Below are 23,256 nucleotides of genomic sequence, written 5' to 3'. Positions count from 1 at the left end.
GGAAAAAGAAATCTCAGTGTAATCTGAATTTGCACTTCCCTTATTAAGAGTTAAATCAAGCATCTTTTCATGTTTAAGGGCCATATTTCTTTTTCTATGAACTGCCTATTCATCTCTTCTGCCCTTTTTCTAAACTATAGTACTGGTTTGGGTTTTTTTCCCCTTTAAAAATGTAATACCTTAGGCCAGGCGCGGTGGCTCAAGCCTGTAATCCCAGCACTTTGGGAGGCCTAGACGGGCGAATCACGAGGTCAGGAGTTCGAGACCATCCTGGCTAACACGGTGAAACCCAGTCTCTACTAAAAAATACAAAAAGCTAGCTGGGCGAGGTGGCGGGCGCCTGTAGTCCCAGCTACTCGGGAGGCTGAGGCAGGAGAATGGCGTAAACCCGGGAGGCGGAGCTTGCAGTGAGCTGGGATCCAGCCACTGCACTCCAGCCCCGGCGACAGAGCGAGACTCCGTCTCAAAAAAAAAAAAAAAAAAAAAAAATGTAATACCTTAATTTAAAAATACTTTATTGCTAAAAAATGCTAACAATCATCTGAGCCTTCAGCAAGCCAGTCTTTTTGCTAGTGGAGGATCTTGCCTCGACGTTAATGGCTGCTGCTTAATCAGGACAGAGGTTGCTAAAAGTTGGGATACTGCATCAATTTCTTAAAATAAGACAATAATGAAGTTTGCTGCATTGATTCTTTTTAACAAAAGATTTCTCTGAAGCAGACTTTTTTTTTCTTTTCTTTTTTTTTTTTTTTGAGACAGAGTCTGGCTCTGTCGCCCAGGCTGGAGTGCAGTGGCCGGGTCTCAGCTCACTGCAAGCTCCGCCTCCCGGGTTTACGCCATTCTCCTGCCTCAGCCTCCCGGGTAGCTGGGACTACAGGCGCCCGCCATCTCGCCCGGCTAGTTTTTTGTATTTTTAGTAGAGACGGGGTTTCACCATGTAGACCAGGATGGTCTCGATCTCCTGACCTCGTGATCCACCCGTCTCGGCCTCCCAAAGTGCTGGGATTACAGGCTTGAGCCACCGCGCCCGGCCCAGACTTTTTTTTTTCTAAGAGACAAGCTCTTGCTCTGTCACCCAGGCTGGAGGGTAGCAGCATGATCGTAGTTTACTGTAGCCTCAAACTTTTAGGCCTCAGCCTCCCATGTAGCTGGAACTACAGGCATGCACTACCACACTAAGCTCATTATTTTTTCATTTCTTTTTTGAGAGACAGGATCTCCCTATGCTGCCTGGGCTGGTCTTGAACTCCTGGCCTCAAGCAGTCCTCCTGCCTCAGCCTCCTAAGTAGCTAAGCATAAGCCACAGTGTCTAGTAGTAGAGCTTCTTTCAAAATTAGAGTCAATCTTCTCAAACCCTATGGCTGCTTTATCAACTAAGTTTATGGAACATTCTAAATCCTTTGTTGTCATTTCAACAATGTTCACAGCATCTTCACCAGGAATAGTTTCCATCTTAAGAAACCAATTTCTTTGCTCATCCATAAGAAGCAACTCTTTGTCCATTCAAGTTTTATCATGACATTGCAGCAATTCAGTCACATCTTCAGGCTTCACTCCTACTTCTACTTCTCTTGCCATTTCCACCATGTTTGCAATTACTCTGTTCACTGAAGTCCTAAGCCCCTGAAAGTCATCCATGAAGTTTAGAATGAATTTCTTCCAAACTCCTGGTAATGCTGATATTTTTACCTCTGTTCGTGAATCATGAATATTCTTAATGGCTGTATTAATCTGTTACCACACTGCTATAAAGAAATGCCTAAGACTGGGTTTATGAAGAAAAGAAATTTAATTGACTCCGCAGTTCTACAGGCTGTACATTAAGCATGGCTGGGAGGCCTCAGGAAACCTACAATCATGGCAGAAGGTGAAGGTGAAGCAAGTACATCTTACCATGGTGGAGGAGGAGGAAGAGAGAGTGACAGGGGAGGTGCTACACACTTGCAAACAACCAGATCTTGTGAGAACTCTATTATGAAACAACACTAGGGGGATGATGCTAAACCATTAGAAACCACCCCCATGATCCAGTTACTTCACACCACTCAGCACTCGGGATCACAATTCAACATGAGATTTGGGTGGGAATACAAAGCCAAACCGTATCAATGGCATCTAAAATGGTGAATCTTTTCCAGAATGTTTTCTATTTACTTTGACCAGATCCGTGAAAAGAATTACTATCTATGACAATTATGCCCTTACAAAATACATTTTTTAATAAGACTTAAAAGTTGAAATTACTCCTTGATCTATGGGGTGCAGAATATATGTTGTGTTAGCAGGCATGAAAACAACATTCAGCTCCTTATAAAGCTCCAACATTCACTCCTTAAGTGACAAGGTGTATTGTCAATGTACAGTAATATTTTGAAAAAGATTTTTTTTTTCTGAGCAGTAGGTCTCAAAAGTGGGCTTAAAATATTCAGCAAACCATGCTATAAACAGATGTGCTATCATCCAGGCATTGTTGTACCATTTATAGAATGCAGGCAGAGTAGATTTAGCATGATTTTTAAGGGCCCTAGGATCCAGGGAATGGTAAATGAGCATTGGCTTCAGCTTAACATCACCAGCTGCATTGGCCCTTGAAGAGTCAGCCTGTTCTTTGAAGCTGAAGCCAGGCATTGATGTCTCCTCTCTAGCTATAAATCGTATCTTCTAATAGAAAGCTGTTTGTTTACATTAAAAATACGTAGCCTCCTTTATCAATTATCTTAGCTAGGTCATCTGGAGAACTAGCTGCAGCTTCTACATCAGCACTTTCTGCTTCAATTTGCACTTTTCTACTATAGAGATGGCTTCTTTCCTTAAACCTCATGAACCAAAACTGCTCACTTCCAACTTTTCTTCTGCAGCTTCCTCACCTCTCAGCCTTCGTAGAATTGAAAATTAGGATCTTGCTCTGGATTAGGCTTTGACTTAAGGGAATGTTGTGGCTGGTTTGATCTTCTAACTAGACCACTCAAACTTTTATCAGCAATACAGCTATTTCACTGTCTTAACCATTCATGTGTTCAATGGAGTAGCACTTTTAATTTTCTTCAAGAAAGAAAATTAAAATTTACATTTATTCACAATTTGGCTGTCACCAGTAGCCTAGCTTTCAGCCTGCCTTGGCTTTTGACATGCCTTCCTCACTAAGCTGAATCATTTCTAACTTTTGATTTAAAGTAAGAGACGTGTGAGTCTCCTCCTTTCATTTGAACACTCAGAGGCCATGGCAGGGTTATTAATTGATCTAATTTCAATATTGTTTTCTCTCAGGGAATAGAAAGGATCAGAGAGAGACAGAGAGACAGAGAGAGAGAGGAACAGCCAGTCAGTGGAGCAGTCAGAACTCACATATTTATCAATGAAGCCCAGTCTTAAATGGGCATGGTTCATAGCACCTTAATTATGATAGTAACATTGAAGATTACTGAACACAGATCACCATTAGATACATAATAATGAAAATTAAAAATACTGCAAGGATTACCAAAATGTGACAAACAGATAAAGAGTGAGCACATGCTATTGGAAAAATGGTGCTGATACACTGACTCTATGCAAGGTTGCCACAAACTTACAATTTGTTTTAAAGAAAATTTTTTAAAAATTACCTGCAAAGTGCAATAAAACAAGGTGTGGCAGCATGTACTAAGGAGATTAGATCTTTGTTAGATCTTTGTTGTATGAACTGTAAATGTTTTCCTGGTTTTCATTTGTCCTTTAAATTTTCTTGGTGGTGATTTTCCCTACTTCCCTCCCTCCCTTACTTCCTTCCTTCCTTCCTTCCCTCTTTCCTTCTTTCCTTCCTTCCTTTCCTCCTTCCCTCCTTCCAGGCTCACTGCAACCTTGTGCTCCTGTGCTCAAACCATTCTCTCACCTCAGCCTCCCAAGTAGCTGGGACCAGACACGTGCCACCACATCCAGCTAATTTTTTGTTTGGTTTTTTTAAAAACTAAAAATGGTGTTTTGCCATGTTGTCCATGCTGGTCTCAAACTCCTGTGCTCAAGCAATCCACCCACCTTGGCCTCCCAAAGTGCTGGAATTACAGGCATGAGCTACTGTGCCTGGCCTTCCTTCCTTCCTTCATGTAGTTTTTGATTTTTAGGAAATCAAAAATAATTATCTTTTCTCTTATGGCTTCTGGATTTGGGGTGATAGAAAGGCCTCCCACTTCAAGATCATTATGGCAGACATGGAACTGCACCACTTAGATCCCCTTTCAAGAAAAGACTCAGTTCCAAGCTGTGAAAAATGTGGGTTGCTGACAGCCTCCAACTTTTAATCTCCTTCAAGTTTTGCCTCAGCTTTCCAGCCAACACAAGCCCTTCTCCAGAAGACACTTAGCCAATAATTGAGTAAGTTGGTGGCACAGGGCCCAGGCACTTCTATCTCACACAGAGCTCTTTGCAGGAAATCTTTGCCTCAGAGTTCCACATGATACTGGCAGAGATTTGGTCAGGTCTGCAGTGCAGTCAGATGACACCCCTTGCCCAATCCTGCCTCTTGCCTGTTCCATTCAATAAACCTGTTGCATCCCCAATTCCATCTCAGCATCTGCTTCCCAGAGAATCTAAAAGGCACAGGTATGATGAAATCCCTCCATGCTTCCTTCTCATTTAAGTTTTAAATCTGTTTCATTTTGAGAGTTACCTGATATACGAGGTACAGAACCAACCTTATATTTTCCTAGATGGCTCCCCAACTGTCTTCACACCATTTGTTAGAAAAACAAAAGCTATTTTCACCCAGCAAATTAAGACCTACTTTTAACATATACTAAATTTCCAAATGATTTGTTTCCGTATCTGAACTTGCTGTTTTGTCTGTCTGTTCATGCCACAGTATTACTGTTTCAACTATTCGGGATATATAGCCTAATTTGTGTAAAGAATAGTGCTCCCTCACTACTCTCTTAAGTTTTACTAACAATCCTTTCTTTTTTGAATGATGTTTAGAATCAGCTTATCTAGTTTCACAAAAACTCGTCTCCCAATAAACTCAGAGCTGGAAAGAAGGTCACTAAGTAGATAAATATAGCAAATGTTTTCTGTGAGTTTTTTTATTATTATGTTATTAATAAATTTTCAGATCCAGACCTACAGAAAATATAGCAAATGTTAAAGCTCACTGGTGGATTTCTCTTAAAGTGTGACTAACAAATAATCCAGGGCATAGTTAAAGCCAGTGGCCTATTTTCAGTAACAGAACAGAACTCTTTGAAACATATCATCTTCTATATGAAAGATATAAGCAACTGATTCTCAACTTGCCTCTGCATCAAAATTGCCTATGAGGCCTCCCAAAAAAAAAAAATCCAATGTCATGTGTACACATACACAGTTTTTAAGATTCCCCTGGTTATTCTGATGAGCATCAACAGTTGTGAAAAGAATATTATCACTATTTTAAAGTTTTCAAAGGAAGATTAGTTCATTTTATTTTAAAAATCTTATTAACGGCAATTACTTTGTTTTAAAAAAAAAATGCACCCAGAAGGGCATAAGTACAAAAAGAAAAATGACACCAACTGAATAGCAGTTTGAAAACAGAAAACTGAAAGGTAAATATTATAAGAGATTGATAAACTGCTTCTTTCTAGAAAAAATTATTATCTTTTTTATTTATCTCAAAGAAAGTGACAGATGGTAAATGGGAGGGAAGTTCACAATAGGAAAGAGGAAAGAAAAAGGCAGTACTCTGAATTTTTGCATTAAGTTTTATAATTAGCTTTTCTACTAAGTAAGCAGCACCACAAGCATTGCTTTAATAGATGCGTAAATAAACATGGTGCAAATAAACCAGAGACCCCTTCAATCTTTCCTATATTTAGGAAAAATCATATACTATGAAGGAAATTTAGTCTGTGGTGTTGCATTTCTTATTGCCCAAAAGGCCAACTATAAATTCAGTTCTCAACTAACACCATTGTCAATTATTAGCTTAAAAAGAGGTATCATTGTTAAATAGATAAATTTAACAATAAATCTAAACACGCATGTACACATAATTCAGGGGGACAGAAATGTTTATTTTTCATTAATCTTTTGAATACAATCACCATAATTTTACAGGTTTAGTTTAGCTGCGAACTTGGACTAATAACATTTCCAAGAGTTCACAATTTCACGGCTAAGGTTCTGATTAAGGTGTCATGGTTACAAAAGTAATATAAATGAAGTTTTTAAAAAAGGCTAAAAGCAATCTGGCCTCTTAAAGAAAAATATATAAATGGAAAATGGCCAGGCATTAAACTTAGTAACGTAAGTATAATTAAGTACTAGAGCAGTCAAAGAGATCTCCATCAGAGATCAGTAGGAAGCACCACTATTTTCTTCTATGATGCGTATGTGTTGGTCCTTGAGCATGCTAGTATGAATAAGGCAATGTGTCAAGCCCTGGCATACAAATGCAGCTAGAGGTGCTGAAGGAAGGCAGTGGGGAAGCGCAGGCACACAGCAGGGAGCTCTTCCCCGTGACACATTAGTCTTCTCCTCCACAGAGCAGCAGAAGAGCTTTCTTATAGTCCCCAGATGTATCTCCCTGAAACCAAATGTATTACATTAATCTCCATGACTCACAGAAGCCATAGAAAATTTTTAAACTAACAAATAACTGGCAACAAATTTTATTTATAAGATTCTTCTCCCAAGTGGGTAATCTCTGTGACTTTCACATCAGGAATGTTATGCAGGGAGTTTCCTACCAATGTAACCTCAGACACTCAGCATTCCCTCTGGTAACACAAAGAACAGGGAAACTTTAACAACTATAGTTAAATCAAGCTTTCTAAACAGAATAGTCTCTATCCCTTAGTATGTATCAGCTAACACAGGCAGTGCTAGGGCTGCAGGGCTGTCGTGGCTCTCCCTCCGAGACAGAAGGGCAGGACACGCTTTTCATCTGCTTGTCTCACATGCAGACACGCATGATAAATTAATGTTTCAAGCTAAAGGTGCATGGGTAAACTCTCTAGTGTCCTTTGGGCCAGCCACACCACACACATGCTAAACTAAAAGCTTCTGCTCAATTGAAATCTTGCTTTGCACATGGTCCACATGAACCTTTATCAGAAGAAAAAAAAAAAGTCAAAAGACCTTAAGCCAAATGTAATTATAGGCCACAGACCACCTTGTTTTAAAAAGAACAAAAATGATACTAATACCTAGGGGCTCCTTACTTACTCCCAATATGACCTGGTTGGCTCTTTCCTGAATTAGAAACCAGCATCAGAGATAAGGTGATAAAAGACAATAAAGAAAGGAAAAGCTGATATGAAATAAAAGAAGGACTAATAAGGACAGCTGGAACTGATAAAAGACAGAAAGAACACATTATTATCATAGGCAAGAGGTTTGGTTTGTTGAGTCATCTGTCACCACTACTAAATAATGCTTCTGAGTTCACCAAGAGCCTCAGCCACATCAACACCCATGCTTTCACTTAGGAGCCATCATCTCTACTTCAGGAAACATTATGCTATGCTTTTTAACTCATTGCTCTAATCATGCCACTAAAATTTTAAACTTAACACAAGAATCAGGTTCTCCCACTCTTGTCTTTCATGCAACATATCGGTCTGCTTTGGATTACCAAACATAATTTAAAGAAAGGTTCTATTACCTTAATCATGGAATAAAGAGAGGTGGCAAAATTCTTCCTAAACTCCTTCCTGATGTTAAGCAGATCAATCTCACTCCTGGATACCATGACTCTGATGAGGGTATGATCATCTGTCCCAGCTCCCTTTAAAAAAATAGAAAGAGAGAGGCACAATGCTTAAAAACTTCAAACATAGGATCAAATGCTCCCGGGTGCGGGTGAATCAATAAGGTATAACAATTTAGTAGAACTGGGTTGAATGTTATAAGAAGAGAAAAATTCCCAAGGTCTATCATCTAAAACATAAACAAAAATGAAGAATAATAATTAGAGAAACGTATTAGAGAGAAGGTTCATGGTATCCACTTACCTTCATAGCATAATAGAGGGTCTCTGCAAGGTAGGCAGGGATACTTCGAATAGATTTCACTAAGAAAATAAACAATACAATGGTCAAATGCTATTCTGATATGAAAAGGATTAAGTAATTAAAAATCAAGTGCTGCTTCCTGCTTATAGCTCTACTTGTATAAAAACACAAAAGTACCAGAGGCTAAAGAGCTGTAAGCTTATCTAATGTCCTCACTCACCAAATGTTTTCTTAGACACTGGCTTGGGTTCTCCTTGGAGTTCTGAGGTCTGCATAGAAAGGCATGGAGAATAAGGGGACACGTTTTTTCTATGCCCCTTTATTCTGTGAGGACTTTTTGGATACTGCAGTTTGGGCAGCCTGGATTGTTATAATACCACAATATTATTCATCACCAATAAATCATATAAACCCCTTGGAAGTTTTCATTCCAAGACATTCAAGCAAGTAATACAAGATTACTACACTATCTAATTTTTTAAAACTCTTGTGCGATCTTCCTATACTCTCTACATATTCTTTTTCTTTTTCTTTTTTTCTTTTTGAGACAGAGTCTGGCTCTGTTGCCCAGGCTGGAGTACAGTGGTGTGATCTCGGCTCACTGGAAGCTCTGCTTCCAGGTTCACGCCATTCTCCTGCCTCAGCCTCCCGAGTAGCTGGGACTACAGGCTCCCACCACCATGCCCGACTAATTTTTTGTATTTTTAGTAGAGACGGGGTTTCACCGTGTTAGCCAGAATGGTCTCGATCTCTTGACCTCGTGATCCACCTGCCTTGGCTTCCCAAAGTACTGGGATTACAGGCGTGAGCCACCGCGCCTGGCAACTTGTATGTGGATTCTAATTATGAAGGACCTGTCTTAAAGTTTTCTAGTAAAAGTTCATTAACTGCATACTCAAGTGAAAGGCTACTTTTAGAATTGGTTCATGCACATCTTTAAAAGCTTATTCTCCTGAAGACAAAGAGCACCAAAGTGTGAGCTCAATGCCAAATACTTGGAACAAACAGCAGACAGAGGCTCACTGCAGACCCATATGAAAAAAAGGACTAGAGGAGACTCACAAACTAGATTCACCCTAGTTTTGGAGAGTATATAATGCTGCAATTAACTGCACAGATTCAGTTCTCCAATTTTTCCAGATTATTCTGAAAATTTAATTAAAATAAAACTAAATTATTTAATCTGAAAATAACCATCATCACATCTTCTATTACATCAAAGATATTCTTTTTTTCTAAACCAGATGACAATTTCTTAATCTGCTTCAAAGCTGAGAGGACAATATTCAAAAGAATTCTAAAATTCCACAGGTATCAGAAATAATGTTTACAAGCCTCTGAGACAATGTCCACGACATTTCAGTTTCTTCAAGAAATAATATTTTTAATGCAGCTTCAAAACGATTTTTAAACAATTATCTTAGTATTTCCATAGGATTTAGATGAACTAACCAGACAATCCTGTATTCCTAACATCAAAATAAATTTCTGAATTGGAAATTTACGAGTTTGCTTCTCCTAAATATCACCTCAAACTCTTCCTTTCACACCTAGGTGGTTATTTTCAGATGCAGCCTCAATCAAATAAAATACTTTAGCTCTTATCACCAAAAATATGAATACATTGTAAATCACCTACCGACAGCAAGGAGTAGTTGCTCCAAATTGCCAGAAGTCTCCCGGTCAATGGTTTCCTCAATTTGAAATCCTGATATAGTCATGTACTTGTCAAACACTAGAAAAAATAAAAATGATTTCCTAATCACATAAGGATCACTCTTTCCAGAAAGAAGATATCTACTCTGATTAGGTAGTGTCCTACTGAACACAAATCTCCCATTCTTCCTTGCTGACAGAACCTTGTGCTCAGAGCCTCAATGTGCCAAGCCCTAAGCAATGGATTGCAGGTATACTTTGTTCACTGATTTCCCAGTCCCCTTACTAGTTATAGCCAACTAGTTATAGCCTACAGGTAAATCCACCAGAGGGGATGCTGAGAAATCTCCTCACTTATAAAAAGTGATACACAGATATGACTGGTTTCCCCTTTCCTTTCCTTCCTGCTGTGAAATGGTTAAGTTTGGAGCAAGAGCAGACATCTTGTGATAATGAAGAAATGAATACGAGAAAGAAAACCAAAACACTAGGGATAATGGAGCGGAAAAAAAAAAAAAAAAAAAAAACAGAAAGTTCTGAAAAATCTCAGGTCCTGCCAAATCAACCATGGAATCCCACCTCTAGAAAAAAAGCCTGATTTTTCAAGCCACTGCTAGTGTTCTCTGTCACTTACACTAAATTCATTCCCAACTGATACCACAAGTGCTGATGACTATCCAGAGATGAGGTCATGGGTACCAATCTCTAGGAGGAAATATGTGTAGTGAGCCACTACTCAGTGATGTGTGACTATGGGAAGAACAATCTAGAGATCTGACCTCCCTTGCCATCCTCCAGTAGTGAAGAGTGGACTAAGGAGCTCTAGTTTGTAAAAGCTACAACAGCAGCAAAGACAATGTGAGATTTCTCCAGGTCACCAAATGGAAGAAATACAAAAACTGATTCATTCGCTAAGTCCCTACTATGAGGAAGGTATTCTGTCACACCGGCTCATGCACTTTCCAAATTTACCAATGTAACTGCCCTATACAGATTTTTTTTCACTCACCCTTTCTCAAATGGGACACACTTCGTGTTCCAAAGATGGTAATAAACTTTTCTTCATCTGTCCCCCATTTAAGTTCTCCAGCCTGAAATAAAGCCTGCAAAAATTTCAAACTCAATTAATAAATTGTTCCTCCATCTCATTTCCAGGTTCTTAATCACACTTGTATTTTCCTCCCTGAATTTTAATTCACTTGATTCATCATATTGTATTAATAGTTTTCATTTCTAATGTTTCCTATGCTGAAACTCAGCTGAGTTTGGAAGCTTTGGAGCTTGCCACTGAACTGTGCCACAGAAGATTCATGGGTACAAGCAACAGAGCACAGCAATGGTGCAAGGTTACATGTTCCCAAAACGTCTGCCATAACCTCCAATCTTTCAGAAGCAACAATATGGGTCAGGAGAAAGTTATGATTACCTCACTGTTGATACATCCATTTACAGTCCAGGAAAGGATTTAACTGGAAGCTACGTTGTCTGCCTTTTCTGTTTTGCTTGTTCAATAGCACTTCATTAAGAGTACACTTCATATTTTATCTTTACAACTGAGATTTAACCAAGACTAGCTATAAAATGTTTTCATATTTCCAAAGATCACAATAAATTTTTAAAAGGTTGTGGGTATAGCACAGTGCCTGGTATATAGAAGCACTCAATAAATCGTGGTTGAATAGTTTGAGTGCCCCTACTTCCTTTTTGATATGAGAAAAAAATACATGCTTTCTTGTGTTCATATAACTGCCTAAAAATATAAGCTTATATACAAACATCAACATTAACTCTGAATTCACTTATTGAGATGTGAATAATTTATTAAAATCCAAAGAATCAATCTTTACAATGACTGCACTATCTTTTTGTTCATTTCAAACTAAGTATACATATTAAGATGAATGCAATTTGCTGAGGCTGCTACTTGCAGTTGGCCTTATGCCCACAAGCAGCAACCCAAATAAAGACAGGAAGTGATAATAACAGGTTTGATATAGAAGTTTTGATCACAGTATGTTTAAAAATGTAGATTATGGTGGTAAAGATCTACTTTTTATTGTATTTCTAGAGAATAAGAAAAAAAATGAGACTCACATATCTTTTTGCCCAATTTTAAAATTAATTATTTTAATGATAAAAATGAATAATACCAATTCTGGACATGTGAACATGCTCTTCAAACCTGAAAAGACAGTAACTCTGAAAGTCATGCATGTATCTAAACTTTAGAACCATATCATGATGACACAGACCTTTCTTAAAATAACTTTTAAAATCTAATTACAAAAACAACACAAGTTCATTGAGAAATTTTGTAAAACTAAGAAAAAACAAAAATAAGAAAATAAAAGTTACAGGCTAGGCATGGTGGCTCATGCCTGTAATCCCAGCACTTTGGGATGCTGAGGTGGGTGGATCGCTTGAGCCCACGAGTTCGAGACCAGCCTGGGCATGGCAAAACCCTGACTCTACTAAAAATACAAAAATTATCTGGGCACGGTAGTGGATGCCTGTAATCCCAGCTACCTGGGAGGCTGAAGCAGGAGAATCGCTTGAACCCAGGAGGCAGAGGTTGCAGTGAGCCTAGATCATGGCACTGCACTCCAGACTGGGCAACAAGAGCAAGAAGGAAAGGAAAGGGGAAGGGGGAAGGAAGAGGGGAGAGGAGGGAGAGGTGAGGGGAGGGGAGGGGAGGGGAGGGTAAAGAAAGGAAAAGGAGTGAAAGGAAAGGAAAGGAAAAGGGGGAAGGGGGAAAGGGAAAGGAAAGAAAACTTGCTATTAATATTAACACCCTGAGGGTGCTAGTTACTACTTCTGGTATGTTTCTACGTGTAGATAAAATATACAACTATATTAACACCTAAATGGGTGACAGACTCATCTTGTACAATATCACAGACATTGATGCACATACTTCTTATCAACTGTTTTAAATGTCTAGAAATTTTCTCTAGTAGTACAGGAGTTAAGCCTGTTATATGGGAATAATTGGTGAGATGTCAGGTATTTTTACCATAATCTTTTCATTTTATTGGGAGAATTATGTTTGGGATCAATACCTATTGTGAAACTATTATTAGGCCGGGCACGGTGGCTCAAGCCTGTAATCCCAGCACTTTGGGAGGCTGAGGCGGGCGGATCACGAGGTCAGGAGATCGAGACCATCCTGGCTAATGCGGTGAAACCCCCTCTCTACTAAAAACAAAAAACCAGCCGGGCGAGGTGGCGGATGCCTGTAGTCCCAGCTACTTGGGAGGCTGAGGCAGGAGAATGGCGTAAACCTGGGAGGCGGAGCTTGCAGTGAGCTGAGATCCCCTGCACTCCAGCCTGGGCGACAGAGGGAGACTCTGTCTCAAAAAAAAAAAAAAAAAAGTAAAGGAAACTATTATTAAGTAATCATATGCAATAATGATGGCTTCTTCATGTAAAACAATGCTATTTAACAGCTTTGTTTGAATCTAAGTATCCTTTCTTTTTTTTTTTTTTTTTGAGACCGAGTCTCGGAGTCTCGCTCTGTCGCCCGGGCTGGAGTGCAGTGGTCGGTTCTCAGCTCACTGCAAGCTCCGCCTCCCGGGTTTACACCATTCTCCTGCCTCAGCCTCCGAGTAGCTGGGACTACAGGCGCCCGCCACCTCACCCGGCTAGGTTTTTTTTGTATTTTCTAGTAGAGACGGGGTTTCACGGTGTTAGCCAGGATGGTCTCGATCTCCTGACCTCGTGATCCGCCCGTCTTGGCCTCCCAAAGTGCTGGGATTACAAGCTTGAGCCACCGCGCCAGCCAGTATCCTTTCTTCTAAATGAGGATGCCCAATATTCATGGATCCATCTGGATGAGGGACCCTTATACCCCTTCCCTAAGCTTTATGGTTCAGCCTAAGTACAGTTTGATAAGCCCTGGTTCAGTGCAAAGGATGAGATTTTAGAGTCAAAACAGATATGGTCTATCTGCGAGATCTCAGATGAACTACTTAATCTCTTCAGCCTCAGTGTATGTAGTCATTAATGGAAATTATATAACTTACATAATGCATTGGACAGGGTCAGGTAATCAGTAGCAAGTGCCCAGTAAACTGATTACTTCTCCTTCTCCCTCTTTCCTCTAAGAGTTCAACTCTCCCTCCAGAGAAAGCATAAAACACGGATTTATCGGGGAAGAAGATAAAATCTGTTTTAATGCATTTAAAAATATTAAATCAGTTTAACACATTAAAAATGTTAAAAAGTGGATTATCTACAAAATGTTCGGTTCCCAAGTGAATGACTCTATGGATTATCAAACCTCTCAAATAACTGAAATCCTCTTAGTGCCAGGTATCAGTAGAGACAAAAATGCACACACTTATAAAAGGGCCCTTTAGCTGTCTCAGCTTACTCTCAAGAAATCTCAAATTCTCACTAGTGATAACAGCCCAGCTGCCCTTGCTATGAGGTATAAGTTGTTGTGTTCCTTTTTATAATGCTGAAAGGTTGTTTTCAACAGGTTTATTAATTAATAATAATACATTTTAAAGAATCAAAAACTAATAGCCAGGATAACATGTTCTGTGTTGCTCCTGGTCACTGGAAGGCTAAGAAAAGCTTGGATTCCATTCAAGGGATATTTTAAAGTAACTTCATAAAACAGTTTTCACGTGTGCAGTCTCACATGCACTCTCAGGGTTCTGAATGGTTATAAACACTGCATGACAGGTAAGTGTCACCTATACAGCCTCAGTAATCAAAGGACCAAGGATGCAGGCATTACCTGAAAGCATGTTCAAAATCCAGACTCCCAGCCCCTGCCCAGACCCACAGAATCAGCTGCAATTAAAGGTCCCCAGGTGCTCCGCATGCCAATGAAAGTTTGAACAGCAGTGCTATCCAGTAAGTGCTCCAAGGACAGAAATCAATGAAAACAAGGTTAAAATGTAGTTTTCCCCTCAGGAGCCTCACAGTGCAGCAATGCTCTCATTACATCACCGACTATCTGGGAAATCTGCCCTCTGCTTGCTAATGCAGGCCTCACTGCAGACATCTGAGAGGACTAGAGTTGGTTTCTTACACTGTGACCCTGAAAAGCTCCCAGAACTCCTATCCTACTCTTCACAGTAGGAATGACAGAAACAGCACTATCTTCTAGCAAAGCCACAAACAATGCTTAGAAAGCAGTAAGATCACCACTTCAGTACCAAACAAAGCCCCTAACAGGAGTACAACTCTGTAGGGTTTCTCCAGCCCTCTCCGCGAAAGAAGGTGGAGTTAAGCTAGATTTGTGCTTGAAGTTGATATTTAATAAGCCCTTTAAAGATAGAGAAAATCAGAGAAGGCACTAATATTGAAGAACACTGAATATCTCGTAGTGAAATATTCTTATAGTGAAATACTAATATTCAAGAACACTGACTATCTTCTAGGGAAAGAGAAAGAGCTTTGGAGTCAGACAGGCCTCGTTAGGAATTCCAACTCCACTGCTATTCAGTGGAAGCCATGGGCTTGTTTCTTTATCCATAAAAGGGAAACTGCCCCTGTCTGGTAGAGTTATGTGCTCATTCATTCATCAGTTATTTACTGAGCACCTACTCTATGCCAGAAGCTGAGGACACAATTGAACTGACAGCTCAGGGTGCCCAGGAAGGCAGTCAAGTAAATAGGTGGCTTCCAGAGAAGGTGGCAAGAACTGTGACAGGAAGCCTGGGAGGGCTATGGTTTTCCCTGTGAGGGGCACCTAACTCTAAAGTATCTAAGCTGAAGACTGACTCTTGAAGAGGACTCAGGTGAAGAGGGGTGGGAGGGGCAAGAGGGCACAGAGACCAAGTGAGAGAGGCTGGAGGCATAAGTAAACAAGACACAGATAACAAAGGGGCTTGTAACCCATTCAGGAACCCGGACTTTATCCTGAAGACAAAGGAACCACCAGAGAGTCTGAAGGTTATAACCAGGGGCTGGACACAATTGGCTTGCATTTTCTTAGAGTGAAGCAACAGTCAAATACTGCACAAAGAGCCCTCAGTAAACATTCAGTTCTTTTTTTCTCTCCAGCTAGACAGATATGACAGCATTCTGAAACCATTATAAAATCACCAAAAGAATAATTTCTCTCCTCTTTCCTGTTAGCAAAGTGAGACTGCACATGCATGGGTTGTTCCACTGGAGGAGTGAATATGGCTCTTCCTTTTTCAATGATACATGACAAACAACCAAGAATTGTATATTCTCTTAACTGAAACACGTGACCAGAAAGAGGTCTATGATTGGTGGTTCTAGGAACCCAAGTAATTCCTTTATTACCAACCTCCAGTTTTCAACTCTCATGTTTCAAATTTCCTTTCCGATATTTTAATAACTGTTTTATTAACCAGACTGAGACTTTATAGGGGTTTAAAAGTCACTTAAGAGGAAATTTTCATTTGGAGTCACTAAAAAGCAGCTGACAGAAGACCAATCCAACTTAAAATTCTGTCAAAGGAAATGCAGAGAAATTTCCTAATACCAAAATAACTTGTCATCTCTTATGTAATTAAACACCATTTACTGTTAAATACTTTCTTCTTTATCTTCTCCTGCTAAGAGACCCACTGCATAACTGGTAGTGGAATTAATAACACCTGTTTTTTGTAAAATTCTCTATTTTTGTGAATGTTCAATAATCACAAAACAAAAAAACCATGTCTAGTTGGAACTCACTATGTAATTTATTTTATTTCATTTCGGCTTTAAGGTAAAATATTTTGCTGAGCAGGTCAGAATAAGAAAAAGCTACTTACGTAGGTCTTATGCTATGTGAAGAACCCATTAACAAGATTATCACTAGAAGCTATTATAACATACATTGTGATTTTTTCATTACCATCAATTACTTCTTCATTTCTACAACATAATAAAGTCATCATATCCTGGGCATCACTCACCTGAGCATCTTGTTCAACTTGAGCTTCATCAATTCCAGCATCAGGGTCTCTGTTAGCCTATGAGAGGTAATATGTCACATTATTGAACTGTAGAGCAGTCTCATTCAAAAGGAAAAATGGTTCCACCTGATGATTATTCAATAACGCTCTCTCTGGGAATAATATGCTTTTATTAAGATCAATCCTGCACTATTTCACATTATCATCACACAGCCTGTCCAAAACCAAAAATGACCCTCCTGATTTTAAATTCTATGAAAGGAACAAGATACTACTATCTAAAACAAATGTATGAGTTAGCTGTTAAGAATTTAGACCAGATATTCTGAAACACAAACAAGCAAGGCAACATACAGCCAGAAACATCGCAGTAAGAATCAGCAAGTACCACAAATTATTAAAAGAATTTTAAGTGACCTTACTTAACTAGATTCAGCCCAGTCCAACTTCAGGCTTTTTAATCAAACTGTAATTCATCTCCACCCAATACCTGAAGGAGAACCACCAACATCCGCTGGTAGTACCCTGAAGTGTCCCCCACCACGTCATCTTCCAGGCTTGAGCCATACTCTGCAACAAAATAATTTCATACTTATTTACATCTTCTTTCAACTAGAAAAATAATCTTGCCCCATTAATCAAATGAAAGTGACATAAAAGAAGAAATATTATATTTGGTTAACATAAATTCCCTCTATTCCATCTCTGAATGCTCTCAGCAAATGCTTTCAGTGAGTAGTTGGACAAAAAAGAATTAAAGCTCCCAAAGGCACTCAATTCAAACTTAAATCAAGACTCAGCCATTTAGAAATTCTCTTGACCAATGTAGTCATTAGTCTAGAGACACATGATGGTACTGGAAAGTCTCCAAACCACAATCAATCATAACCTTAAATTCTGTTTTGCTTTCTTTCAAATCTTTTACATTGTTAGCTTCCAAATGTCTTCCATCCTCTAATATTCTGGGATTTATTTCTTTGGGCATGACCATCACTCCCCCTAATAAGGTATTTTTCCTCTGCAGAAATAAAGTTAACTCTGAGAGACAGCAATGATATTTTAAAGTACGCCCCCCCTCCCACCTCTATTTCCAGCTGCTCAACGTAAGGCCATATAAAAGCGAAGAATTGGGATCTACAAGAGTCTACAAGTCTTTCTCACTACTCTCAAACAGTTGCTATTAAAGGAAAGGAGGCCTTACTCTAAGGCATTTAAATATTTAATTATTATGTGAAAGCAAATGAACTTTAAAAGCCTGAAACTTCTATTTTAAAAGGCCCAGAAGAGTTGTGTGTTTATTTAAACCAGTTACCCAAATACAAAACCTTGTAGGAATCTTTAATTCTTTCTTCTATGCCAACACCTGTATATATTAACCATTAAATCCTATCACATGTTTCTCCTGTCCCTGATTTATCCTCCTCACACCTCTCACTAACCTAGGTTGGGCCATATTTCCTAAATACCTAGCTTACCTCCCACACACATAACTGTCCAATTAGCCTTTCTATTCAAATCTCCTTCCTCCCTCAGTTGTTCCTTCAGCACTCTACTGCCCATTCAGGAATTTACAGTACCTTTGAATTAAGTCCAAATTCCTAATCCAGTCATGCATAACCATCTATATGAGCCTAACCTCGCTTGTTCCATTTACCTCCCACAATGGACATGCACACATCCTCCACGGCAGCCAGGCCCTCTCCATCCCTCAATATACTCTCCACAGTCCAGTTTCCATGCCATTAAAGATAGACAGTACCTCACCCAAAAATACCTTTTCTACCTACTCAAAATGCACCGTCTTTTTTCCCCAGCTTTATTGAGTTATGATGGACAAATAAAAATTGTATATATTTAAGGCATATACCATGATGTTTTGATATATGTGTACATTGAGAAATGATGACCACAATCAAGCTAATCAGCATATCCATCACTTCATATAGTCTATATTTTTGTGTGTGGTGAGGACATTTAAAATACACTCTCTTCGTAAATTTCAAGCATATAATACAGTTATACTTTCACTAGAGTCACCATGCTGTACATGAGATCCCCAGAACTTATTCATCCTGCCTAACTAAAATTGTGTACGCTTTGACCAATGTATCACCAGTCCTTTCTCCCATTCACCCCGCCCCTACACCCTAGCAAACACTGTTTTACTATATGTTTCTATGAGTTCAATTTTTTTAGATTCAACATAAGAAGTGAGATCATGCATAGCTTATGCCTTGTGCCTAGCTTATTTCACTTTGCATTATGTCCTCCACATTTATCCATGATGTTGAAATGACAGGATTTCCTCTCTTTAACACTGAATAGTACTCCCATGTATGTGTGTCTGTTTGTGTGTGTGTGTGTGTGTGTATTCTTTATCTATTCATCTGTCAATGGACACTTTGTAAACCCACCTAGTCTTGAAACTCTGCTGCATGTGTGATTTGCACCATGAAGCCTCCCTAACATCCAAAGCTATGATGACCTCTCTCTTCTGAAGGCATTTTTGCATTTAATATTATTGGTATTTTACTTTAGTTTGAATTTTATTATCCTTTAAATATTGCAGTCATTCTGTCATGTCACCCCTGAGGAGACTGCATGCAAACTGCCTGAGGACAAGAGCTGGGTTATGCACACCTTTTGTCACTCATGACAACTAGCACACTGCCAGACACACAGCCAGTGCTCAATTATACAGCTGAGTAGCACAGACCACAGTTATAACCCCGTTTGAGCACACCATTTGTAATCCAGTAGCACAAAGGTTCTCATCAACGTCAACATCCCCAGAAAGAGATACTTGAATAGTACATCAAATAAAGTTCAAAGTTGAGATACATGTATCACTTCTGCCTTAGTGGTTGGGAACTTACTGCCTATAAAACGAGAAGCAGGAAAGAGAGATTCAGCCCTTTAGAAAGGTATCACACTGTTTTGACTTGCTGGGTTAACAAAGTCATTTCTAAGATTAACAAACTAATGACAAGACACAGTCCCTAGCAAAAGACACTAGGCTTGGAGTCTGTTGACTGAGCTGAGAAACTGGATAGTCTGACCCTCCTCAATCAGGCAGGAGAAAGAGCTGGCTACAAGAAATCTGGTAAGAAAAGGACTCTCAACGTCTACTTTTTATTTCATTTTCTTGATTCTATTCATGGGATACATTTCAGGCTGAAACGCAGATTTCCGTTCATGAAAAAGGCATATACTTTATCAACTCTGATGTGGGAAAGGGTTTAGGTTTCTCTTCCAAAGTTCCAAAAGTACTTTTTATATAACTCCTAAATTTTGCTAACATAAAGCTAAATATTTTTAAAGGAGGAAAAACCATTTTTACCTTAATGTTAACATAAAGACAACCTGTGTATCCCTACACTAATTGCAAATCCTATGCAAAAGTAAACTCCATCTTCAGCAGCAGCTTCTTATAAAATGTTAAAATAGAAGAGGATAACAAGCCAGTCTTTTCCTTACTGAAGGAGAAAAATAGCTTGAATTGCAGGTCATTCATTCATTCATTCATTCAATCATCATTTACTGCCTGCCTCCCATACCTACAAAGGACTGCATTCAAATCAGAGAAATGAAGGAAGTAACAGTGGAGGTGAAGTCAAAATATAACTCACAAACATTTACCTTCTTCATAAACTTCTTTGATGGCTCTTAGTTCTTCAGGTGTCCTTGAAGCTATAATTTCTGTCAGTACTTTTTCATCTGTTCCAGCTCCCTGTTTGGAGATTTTAATAGGGAAAACATGTCAATAAGATGTGAAAGAAAGTTATTTTCCCAGAATAGACGTTACCCAAATTGCACAGTTATATAAATATTATCCAGTATAACATGGATTTATTTGTATGTAAGTTCTATTAGTTACAGAAATAACAAATGTTAAATGATTTTCTCTCCAAAGACCATTTTATTCTTTTTGTCTAATGGAAAACAATGTTTCTCATGTGTATGTGTGTATATATGTGTACATATATATAACCAGTTACATAAATTTGTAACTTTTAATTTGATCACTTAATTCTAGTTTAAAAGTAAAACATTTTAATGAAAATTGAAGTAATTTTTAAAAACTGAAAGAGTAAAATTGAAAATTTCACATAAATGTACACGGAAGAGCACTGATACTTAAACAATATGCCCCTCAAAAGATAAACCCCTGGCCCCCAAGTTAAGTGCTGTGCAGTCACATCAAAGGTAACGATAAATATAGCATTGCTTAATTATTAGGAATTAAAACAGTATAAAGGAATTGGGAGTTGCTTTCTGGATTTTTGAAAAATCATTTTAGCTGGCTTTCCTTTTTCTGCTTTTAAAAATCACATCTACATCATTAAACTAAGAGATGCAACAATACAGCTGAACTTAATTTTTTTTAAAAGATAGTATATTCAAGACTTATTCTCTTTATATTTCTAACTTTGCCAAAAATCAAGCACTGAAAAACAAGCAGAATTTCAACTACTGCTGACATTTCAGAAGCACTTAGCAAAAAAAGTACTTTTCTCAATAACCTAAGATTTTTGTTTATTCCAAAAGAATCACCATAGGAAAATGAAGAGACTGAGAATAAACCAGCTCCTATCAGGATGACCCTTCTCCTCTCCACTCCATCAGTAAGAATCCCTGAGAAACATTATTTCCTTGTTAAATGTCAGTGTGCCCATTCAAAATCTAACAGCTAACAACTGAACTACTTCCTGTCCCATGAGCCTAAACAAATTATATGACATTCCAAACACCAGTCAAGGGAATACACATTTAGTTTTCACTCCAACTGAAATTACAGCAAGTTTACCGGCTACTTCATTTTAGCATTTAGAGGGGCAGGAAAGAAGGAAAGAGTATGAGAAAATATTTATCTTGAAAATTCTCTCTGATGCTTTACCTTTTAACCTAAAATGATGAGCAATATTATTGTTCCCTAATCTGGCAATTTTCCATTTAAAAAGATAAAATAGCTCATCTGTAATATTTTTTAAACATCCTCAAAATCAGAAGACAGGCATGAAAATAAAATACAAAAAGCTATAAAAATATTAAAATTTTAAGTAGCCCAGTATTATTGAGTTTAAATGTACAAAAAGATGAAATGACACATTTGTAATTTTCTCCCTCCTTTACTGCTTATTGCCTCCCACTTTTGTCTTCCAAGCAACTCTCACTGAAATAATCAGATAAAATGTTTTAAATATGAAAAATAAGAGGAAGTAATTACCAAAACAAAATAATACTATTTATGACAAGAATGTTCCTTTCACTCATCCTTTTTACCTTCAAGGCATGTTTCAGTTCATAAGCGTCATAAAGCCGAGAGGGTTTCATCAGAGCCACAATTAACTTTTCAAATTTTCCAGTTAGTTCTGATTTCAGGTCATCCAGAAGATCCTAACCCACAGAAAATACAAATTTGTTAACCAGCAGAAATTGTAGTAAGATTCTTCTTAAATATGAATGACAGCCCTTTGCTCTAATGAATTCTTTATGTTGCCATCTCCAAGTAGAAGGCCCATGAGCTAAATAAAATCCCATAACCTTGAATAACATACTTTTAACCGGTGATCAAAATCTTACACTAAGGCAAACCCACTTACATGTCAAGACATTTGTTTCTAAAAGATGTTTTTCTTAACTTGAAAAAAAAATGAATACCTTTAAAAGTAGACTTAAAATATTGTATTTTAAAAATACTATTCTGAGAAACATCTTTTTTTAATTCCAAAAAATAATCATATAATGAAATTTACAAAGGATCTAAACATAATAATTTTTTTCTTTTCTCTCAATATCTAACAACATTCAAATACATAATAGATTATAGTCATTATTATGACTCCTGATCACTGGGTGATATCTGTTCCTATGGGGAAACTGTGTATGTAATTATGAAAACATTATGTAATTATGAAAAAAACCCAGTATATCCTACCTATAAGTTTCAGCATACCACACAACTAAAAATGGGTGTTTAGAATACTTCCTTTTTTGCTTTGCATTTGTTTTCTTAATTGACATATGTTTTCAGAATAAGAAGGCTATATTTAAGTTTTTCATGCACACACTAATTCATTTAAATTTAAATAATTCAAATAATTCATTTAAATAATTCAAATAATTTTTTTTGAATTGTTAGTCAAATAAAAGCATTTAAATCAACTAATTAAAAATTCATGAGTTAAAATCATGACAAAAGGAACCAAGATGGTGACCGTGTTAAAACAAAACATATTTTAATACAGGCTTACACCTAGAAAACGAATAGTAAGACATCCATGTGAACGTGAGTGGGAAGCACAGACAAAAAGAAGAGGGACAGTTCTCACCACATGATCTTTAGGCACCTCGACAGCATTAGGCAAGGAAAAACAATTATGTGAGGATAAGCTGGGTGAGCACTGTATCCCAAGAGCTGATAATTTAGAGGAGAGTGGAAAAGAAACAGAAGTAGGGAAGTTGCAATCACAAAATAAATGATGCTTACAAAAGAATATCAGTATATTCCAAACTAGTCTTATAACTGATAGCTGTTCTCCCATTCTCTCTTGGGATGAAGTGTGATCTTACCCTGCCAAACAGAGTCTTAAAAGCCGCAGAGATTTCCTGGCGCTGAGCGTTACTTCGGGATGTCAACAGAGTCAGGATGCTCTCCTCATCTGTGCCTGCAATTTATGGTTAACAATTACATTTTGGCTCCTACATGCATACTCTCCCAATGATCTCGGCAACCCGCTTCCCAGTCA

The 23,256-nt window shown here is 38.2% G+C and overlaps 1 protein-coding gene across 1 annotated transcript in view; it reads right to left on the bottom strand.

Moving 5' to 3' along the window:
• Positions 1-6,002: 6,002 nt before the first annotated feature.
• Positions 6,003-23,256, bottom strand: part of ANXA5 (annexin A5) — a 30,431-nt gene continuing 13,177 nt past the window's right edge. Inside the window, exons 4-13 of the mRNA XM_023217536.2 lie at positions 23,081-23,175; positions 21,791-21,904; positions 20,147-20,237; positions 16,998-17,077; positions 16,508-16,564; positions 10,630-10,723; positions 9,604-9,699; positions 7,965-8,023; positions 7,616-7,738; positions 6,003-6,535 (exon numbers count right to left, since the gene is read on the bottom strand). Of these exons, the coding sequence (XP_023073304.1) occupies positions 6,476-6,535; positions 7,616-7,738; positions 7,965-8,023; positions 9,604-9,699; positions 10,630-10,723; positions 16,508-16,564; positions 16,998-17,077; positions 20,147-20,237; positions 21,791-21,904; positions 23,081-23,175 (869 nt within the window). The 3' untranslated portion in view covers positions 6,003-6,475. The remainder of the gene's footprint in view (positions 6,536-7,615; positions 7,739-7,964; positions 8,024-9,603; positions 9,700-10,629; positions 10,724-16,507; positions 16,565-16,997; positions 17,078-20,146; positions 20,238-21,790; positions 21,905-23,080; positions 23,176-23,256) is intronic.

This window comes from Piliocolobus tephrosceles, chromosome 3, assembly GCF_002776525.5.
Source record: "Piliocolobus tephrosceles isolate RC106 chromosome 3, ASM277652v3, whole genome shotgun sequence".
In the NCBI taxonomy this organism is placed as follows: domain Eukaryota; kingdom Metazoa; phylum Chordata; class Mammalia; order Primates; family Cercopithecidae; genus Piliocolobus; species Piliocolobus tephrosceles.
The sequence above is the reverse complement of the archived record's forward strand: the minus strand, read 5'-3'. Positions and strand labels throughout refer to the sequence as shown.